This window comes from Salmo trutta, chromosome 14 (genome assembly GCF_901001165.1).
Source record: "Salmo trutta chromosome 14, fSalTru1.1, whole genome shotgun sequence".
NCBI lineage: Eukaryota > Metazoa > Chordata > Actinopteri > Salmoniformes > Salmonidae > Salmo > Salmo trutta.
Genome location: NC_042970.1, coordinates 5,853,014 through 5,861,053, shown reverse-complemented (window position 1 = coordinate 5,861,053; position 8,040 = coordinate 5,853,014). Strand labels below are relative to the sequence as shown.

General features: G+C 44.6%; 1 protein-coding gene across 2 annotated transcripts in view; it reads left to right on the top strand.

Moving 5' to 3' along the window:
• LOC115207278 (DDB1- and CUL4-associated factor 1) overlaps positions 1-8,040 on the top strand; it is a 35,996-nt gene that overhangs the window by 9,843 nt on the left and 18,113 nt on the right. For both annotated transcript variants that reach the window (XM_029774258.1, XM_029774259.1), the window contains 6 exons: positions 145-246; positions 2,055-2,213; positions 5,685-5,864; positions 6,487-6,696; positions 7,082-7,251; positions 7,577-7,701. In XM_029774258.1, the coding sequence (XP_029630118.1) occupies positions 145-246; positions 2,055-2,213; positions 5,685-5,864; positions 6,487-6,696; positions 7,082-7,251; positions 7,577-7,701 (946 nt within the window). The remainder of the gene's footprint in view (positions 1-144; positions 247-2,054; positions 2,214-5,684; positions 5,865-6,486; positions 6,697-7,081; positions 7,252-7,576; positions 7,702-8,040) is intronic.

Genomic DNA, 8,040 nt, shown 5'->3' with positions numbered 1-8,040 from the left:
TTAATGATATACTTTTTAGCCATTCTACATACTCATGTATTGTCAGTCACTTAACTGGTCAATATAAGCTTTGAATAAATGTATTTTATGTGCTTTGAGGACTTTAACCAACGGTTCTGTTCTCACTGTCTCCCTCCCCTGGAGCTGTTAGCTGTGTTCATGCAGATGGACACCAGAGAGCTTCTTATGCACTACATTGACCTGAAACACACCAACGATGTCCAACTCACGTTCGACTCACTCCTGGTAATCATCATCATCATCATCATCATCATCACTGATCTCGTTATTTAACATTAGTGCCACTCCAGAGCTTCACATGTTACGGTTTTATTTCCTATAACTACATTGTTATTCCCTATTAGGGGAATTGGGTTTGATGGTGAATGAAACTATATCTGGGTGGGTTTTTTTAGCCAGCTGCTAGTCATTACCTGTAGAGAATAAGGGTTGTTTTTTAACCAGCTGCTAGTCATTACCTGTAGAGAATAAGGGTTCTTTTTTTAACCAGCTGCTTGTCATTACCTGTAGAGAATAAGGGTTGTTTTTTAGCCAGCTGCTAGTCATTACCTGTAGAGAATAAGGGTTGTTTTTTAGCCAGCTGCTAGTCATTACCTGTAGAGAATAAGGGTTGTTTTTTTAGCCAGCTGCTAGTCATTACCTGTAGAGAATAAGGGTTGTTTTTTAGCCAGCTGCTAGTCATTACCTGTAGAGAATAAGGGTTGTTTTTAGCCAGCTGCTAGTCATTACCTGTAGAGAATAAGGGTTGTTTTTTAACCAGCTGCTAGTCATTACCTGTAGAGAATAAGGGTTGTTTTTTAACCAGCTGCTAGTCATTACCTGTAGAGAATAAGGGTTGTTTTTTAGCCAGCTGCTAGTCATTACCTGTAGAGAATAAGGGTTTTTTTTTTAGCCAGCTGCTAGTCATTACCTGTAGAGAATAAGGGTTGTTTTTTAGCCAGCTGCTAGTCATTACCTGTAGAGAATAAGGGTTGTTTTTTAGCCAGCTGCTAGTCATTACCTGTAGAGAATAAGGGTTGTTTTTTAACCAGCTGCTAGTCATTACCTGTAGAGAATAAGGGTTGTTTTTTAGCCAGCTGCTAGTCATTACCTGTAGAGAATAAGGGTTGTTTTTTAGCCAGCTGCTAGTCATTACCTGTAGAGAATAAGGGTTGTTTTTTTAGCCAGCTGCTAGTCATTACCTGTAGAGAATAAGGGTTGTTTTTTTAGCCAGCTGCTAGTCATTACCTGTAGAGAATAAGGGTTGTTTTTTAGCCAGCTGCTAGTCATTACCTGTAGAGAATAAGGGTTGTTTTTTAGCCAGCTGCTAGTCATTACCTGTAGAGAATAAGGGTTGTTTTTTAGCCAGCTGCTAGTCATTACCTGTAGAGAATAAGGGTTGTTTTTTAACCAGCTGCTAGTCATTACCTGCGGATAATAAAGGAAAAGGACTGAAAGCTCAAGGCGACAGACGGTGCAGAGAAACTCCCCTGGAAACAGAGAAGGGTTAGGAGACTCACAACATGAGTGTCTCACCAGCCTGACAGTAGCAGATCAGCTGTGTCTGTGTGTCTGTGATAAGACCATTTGAAGAACTGAAGGCTGGGTTCTGCTCACATAGAGATAGTGTCTGAATGTTGTAACAGATGTCGTTTGCTCTCTCTCTGCTCTCTCTCTCTCTGCTCTCTCTCTCTCTCTGCTCTCTCTGCTCTCTCTCTCTCTCTCTGCTCTCTCTCTCTGCTCTCTCTCTGCTCTCTCTCTGCTCTCTCTCTCTCTCTGCTCTCTCTCTGCTCTCTCTCTCTGCTCTCTCTCTCTGCTCTCTCTGCTCTCTCTCTCTGCTCTCTCTCTCTGCTCTCTCTCTGCTCTCTCTCTCTGCTCTCTCTCTGCTCTCTCTGCTCTCTGCTCTCTCTTCTCTCTCTGCTCTCTCTCTCTCTGCTCTCTCTCTCTCTGCTCTTTCTCTCTCTCTGCTCTCTCTCTCTGCTCGCTCTCTCTCTCTCTGCGCGCTCTCTCTCTCTGCGCGCTCTCTCTGCTCTCTCTCTGCTCTCTCTCTCCAGTACCTTGCCTCCCTGCTCCTGCACAAGAAGTTTGCTGCTGACTTCATAGCTCATGGAGGAGTGCAGAAGCTGCTGGATATCCCCAGACCCTCCATGGCTGCTACTGGGGTGTCACTGTGTCTCTACTACCTAGCTTATAACCAGGACGCCATGGAGAGGGTAGGAGTCATATACAGTGGCGTGCGACAGTATTCACCCCCCTTGGCATTTTTCCTATTTTGTAGCCTTACAGCCGGGAATTACTTTTTTTTTTTTTTTTGTGGGGGGGGGGGGGTCATTGTATCATTTGATTTAGACAACATGCCCTACCACTTTGAAGATGCAAAATCATTTTTATTGTGAAGCAAACAAGAAATAAGCCAAAAAAACTGAACTTGAGTGCGCATAACTACCGTAATTTCCAGACTACTAAGCGCACCTGAATATAAGCCGCACCCACTGAATTTAAAAAAACATTATTTTTAACATAAATAAGCTGCACATGTCTATAAGCCGCAGGTGCCTACCGGTACATTGAAACAAATGAACTTTACACAGGTTTTAACGAAACACGGCTTGTAACAAAAATAAATAGGCTTTAACGAAACACGGCTTGTAACAAAAAATAAAAAATTAGCAGTGAACAGTAGCCTACCAAGAAAATCATTGGTCACCATCTTCCTTCTCCTGTGCTCTGAAACCATCTCCTTCGGTGTCGGAGTTGAATAGCCTCTTTGCTTCATCCGATATTGGATTGTTTTCATTGTCGCTCTCGTCACTTTCATCCGGTGGCAAATCCCCCGCTGAGCCCTCTTCAACACGCAGCAGTCCAGCCTTTCGAAACCCGTTGATGATAGTGGATTTTTTGACAATGCTTCACGCTGTCAGGACCCACTGGCAGACTTGACCATAAGTTGCTCTTCGCATGCGGCCTGTTTTAGTGAAGCATTTCTCCCCACTTGTCATCCAAGCCTCCCGCTGAACACGGAGCGCCACCTTAAATGCACGATTTACACTGATGTCGAGTGGCTGCAAATACTTTGTTGTGCCCCCAGGAATCAGGGTGACAAAATGACTACCGTAATCCTGTAGCTCAGTTGGTTGAGCATGGTGTTTGCGACACCAGGGTTGTGGGTTCGTTTCCCACGGGGGTCAGCACAGAAAAAAAAAAATGTATGAAATGTAATATATGCATTCACTACTGTAAGTCGCTCTGGATAAGAGCGTCTGCTATATGACAAATGTAAAATGTAATCAGAATAATGGGAAGTTTGAGAGCGCTCGATTTAATCTAAACAGTAAACAAAAAAGTTGTTTGACCTTAACCCGTTCGGCAATTTCATTGGTCTAATGAAAGCTTCATGCCGCCAAAAAACTGAGCACGTCACAGAATGTTTTTTTTTTAGAAAAAAAATTGAAAGCGGGAAAAATCCATATATTAGCCTCGTCATTGTTTAAGCCGCGAGGTTCAAAGCCTGGGAAAAAACTAGCGGCTTATAGTCCGGAAATTTACGGTATTCACCCCCCCAAAGTCAATACTTTGTAGAGCCACCTTTTGCAGCAATTACAGATGCAAGTCTCTTGAGGTATGTCTCTATAAGCTTGGCACATCTAGCCACTGGAATTTTTGCCCATTCTTCAAGGCAAAACTGCTCCAGCTCCTTCAAGTTGGATGGGTTCTGCTGGTGTACAGCAATCTTTAAGTCATACCACAGATTCTCAATTGGATTGAGGTCTGGGCTTTGACTAGGCCATTCCAAGACATTTAAATGTTTCCCCTTAACCACTCGAGTGTTGCTTTAGCAGTATGCTTAGGGTCATTGTCCTGCTGGAAGGTGAACATCTGTCCCAGTCTCACATCTCTGGAAGACAAACCGGTTTCCCTCAAGAATTTCCCTGTATTTAGCACCATCCATCATTCCTTCAATTCTGACCAGTTTCCCAGTCCCTGCGAATGGAAAAACATCCCCACAGCATGATGCTGCCACCACCATGCTTCACTGTGGGGATGGTGTTCTCGGGGTGATGAGAGGTGTTGGGTTTGTGACAGACATAGCGTTTTCCTTGATGGCCAAAAGCTACATTTTTGTCTCATCTGACCAGAGTACCACCTTCCATATGTTTGGGGAGTCTCCCACATGCCTTTTGGCACATAAAGCCCAGCTCTGTGGAGTGAACGGCTTAAAGTGGTCCTATGGACAGATACTCCAATCTCCGCTGTGGAGCTTTGCAGCTCCTTCAGGGTTATCTTTGGTCTCTTTGTAGCCTCTCTGATTAATGCCCTCCTTGCCTGGTCCGTGAGTTTTGGTGGGCGGCCCTCTCTTGGCAGGTTTGTTGTGGTGCCATATTCTTTCCATTTTTTTAATAATGGATTTAATGGTGCTCCGTGGGATGTTCAAAGTTTCAGATATTTTTTTTATAACCCAACCCTGATCTGTACTTCTCTACAACTTTGTCCCTGACCTGTTTGGAGAGCTCCTTGGTCTTCATGGTGCCGCTTGCTTAGTAGTGTTGCGTACTCTGGGGCCTTTCAGAACAGGTGTATATATGGAACAGGTGCCCCTAAATAAGATCTGATGCAACCAATAACCTTCACAAGTCACACAATTAGATAAATAAAGTTTACCTGTGTGCACATGATCTGAGTGTAAATATACACTCAGATCATGTGACACTTAGATTGCACACCGGTAAACTTTATTTATCTAATTGTGTGACTTGTGAAGGTAATTGGTTGCATCAGATCTTATTTAGGGGCTTCTTAGTAAAGGGGGTGAATACATATGCACACACCACTTTTCCATTTTATTTTTATTTTTTTCACTTCAGCAATTTGGACTATTTTGTGTTTGTCCATTACATGAAATCCAAATGAAAATCAATTTAAATTACAGGTTGTAATGCAACACAATAGGAAAAACGCCTAGAGGGATGAATAGTTTTGAAAGGCGCTGTATACACACACACTTACCCCACATTCAGCTACCAAAATGAAACCTCATTGGATGTCATTTTGTTAGCTGTCACATGACTTGAAACATATAACTGTGTAGGTGTGTCTGTTACCTGTCTCTCTCTCCTACAGGTGTGTCTGTTGCCTCCCTGACTGTCTCTCTCTCCTACAGGTGTGTCTGTTGCCTCCCTGACTGTCTCGCTCTCCTACAGGTGTGTCTGTTGCCTGCCTGACTGTCTCGCTCTCCTACAGGTGTGTCTGTTGCCTGCCTGACTGTCTCGCTCTCCTACAGGTGTGTCTGTTGCCTGCCTGACTGTCTCGCTCTCCTACAGGTGTGTCTGTTGCCTGCCTGACTGTCTCGCTCTCCTACAGGTGTGTCTGTTGCCTGCCTGACTGTCTCTCCTACAGGTGTGTCTGTTACCTGACTGTCTGTCCCTCCTACAGGTGTGTATGCTGCCTGACTGTCTCGCTCTCCTACAGGTGTGTCTGTTGCCTGCCTGACTGTCTCTCCTACAGGTGTGTCTGTTACCTGACTGTCTGTCCCTCCTACAGGTGTGTATGCTGCCTGACTGTCTGTCTTTCCTACAGGTGTGTCTGTTACCTGACTGTCTGTCTCTCCTACAGGTGTCTGTTACCTGACTGTCTGTCCCTCCTACAGGTGGGTATGCTGCCTGACTGACTGTCTGTCCCTCCTACAGGTGTGTATGCTGCCAGACAGTGTGCTGTCAGACATGGTGGGCTATGCCCTGTGGCTCCTGGAGTGTTCCCATGCGTCGGGTTGCTGCCACACCACCATATTCTTCTCCATCTCCTTCTCATTCAGAGCCATACTGCAGCTGTTTGACCATCAGGATGGCCTCAGGAGACTAGTTAACCTGGTGAGTAGGGGGGGAGATTGGCTCTGAATGAGAGACTCTCACTGCAGCCATCAGGACAGTGAACCTGGTGAATAGGGGGAGAGACGGGGGAGATTGGCTCTGAATGAGAGACTCTCACTGCAGTCATCAGGACAGTTAACCTGGTGAATAGGGGGAGAGATGGGGGAGATTGGCTCTGAATGAGAGACTCTCACTGCAGCCATCAGGACAGTGAACCTGGTGAATAGGGGAGAGATGGGGGAGAGACGGGGGAGATTGGCTCTGAATGAGAGACTCTCACTGCAGCCATCAGGACAGTGAACCTGGTGAATAGGGGGAGAGACGGGGGAGATTGGCTCTGAATGAGAGACTCTCACTGCAGTCATCAGGACAGTTAACCTGGTGAATAGAGCTCCAGTATTTCCACTGCCTAGCTACTATGTTGTCCCTCGGCTAGTGATTTCAGAAGACAGATGTGATGCCAGAGGGCCTTGAAGTTGCTTTCCTTCTGCAGCATCACAGCCCTGAAGGTGTAATCTCTCGTTTAAATTGTGAAGAAAACATTCTCCCTGAGGGACTGAGGGACTGTTGTTTTTTTTTAGTCCCCCTCTGACCTAGTGCTGTGTGTCCCCTCTCTCTCTAGATCAGTACACTAGAGATCCTGAACACAGAGGACCAGGGGGCCATGTTGAGTGACGACCAGGTGTTCTCCAGCCGTCAGACAGCCAAACACACCTGTATGTGCCTGAGAAGGTACTTCGAGGCCCACCTGGCTGTCAAGGTGGAGCAAGTCAAACAGTCCCTCCAGAGAACTGAAGGGGGTGCTCAAGTTCACCCTCAGCCTTACTACAAGGTAGATTCCCTGTTTAGTGACATCCTGAGGTGAACACACAAACTAACATTCATTTAGAGATGATCAAGATTTGTTACTTAATTTTTGGATGATAAAGATGTATGTATTCATTAGTTGAATGATTGATTATGGATAACGAAGACTGATTGATTGCTCGGTTGTTTTTATTTAATTTTATTTCACCTTTATGTAACCAGGTAGGTAAGTTCAGAACAAGTTCTCATTTACAACTGTGATCTGGCCAAGATAAAGCAAAGCAGTGCGACAACATACAACAACACAGAGTTACACATGGAGTAAACAACATACAGTCAATAATACAATAGGGGGAAAAAATGGTTGATTTGACTTATCAATGACTTGTTGTGTGTCTGTTTCCCCCCAGTTGTGTTCATACAGTCATGAGCAGGTGGTGGACATGATGGACTTCCTGATAGATTGTGGACCCACTCAGCTTCACTGGGAACCTGTAGAGGTGTTTCACAAGCTCTCCTGTATTCCCCTCGTCTTACAACTCATCTCTATAGCCTGTGACTGGAGGAGTTACTATGGCAGGTACGACATGATTTAACATCTGCACGTTCTTCTAATGAAGACTTCACATATCTCTTTGTTCTTCAGCCAGTTTCTCGCTGTCGTTTGTTGTCATGACTAAATGTACAAGTTGGATAATGCCTATACAGATCTGTGACCAGACTAAGATTTTAATGACACATTGTGATAAAAAACAAATTACAATGTCTTCCAAGGTCGAGAAGGCTGTTCCTGTTATATCTCTAGTGAGCTATGACTAAAGCCCTGCTGTCCCCTCCTTCCCTTGTCAGTGAGACTGCTGTACCCCCATAGATATAATACTGTCTTACTCTGTTCTATCTACCAGGTCTGATACAGTGCGTTTTGCCCTGGACATCCTGGCCATGCTGACTGTAGTACCTAAGATTCAGCTGCTGCTAGCTGAGACTGTCGACGTGCTGGATGAAGGAGGATCCACCGTCTGCACTGTCGGTATGTCTCTCTAGATTCTCTATATCTATACTACTAGGTCAGTCTCTCTAGATTCTCTATATCTATACTACTAGGTCAGTCTCTCTAGATTCTCTATATCTATACTACTAGGTCAGTCTCTCTAGATTCTCTATATCTATACTACTAGGTCAGTCTCTCTAGATTCTCTATATCTATACTACTAGGTCAGTCTCTCTAGATTCTCTATATCTATACTACTAGGTCAGTCTCTCTAGATTCTCTATATCTATACTACTAGGTCAGTCTCTCTAGATTCTCTATATCTATACTACTAGGTCAGTCTCTCTAGAGCAATGATCACCAACTGGTCGAGCTCCA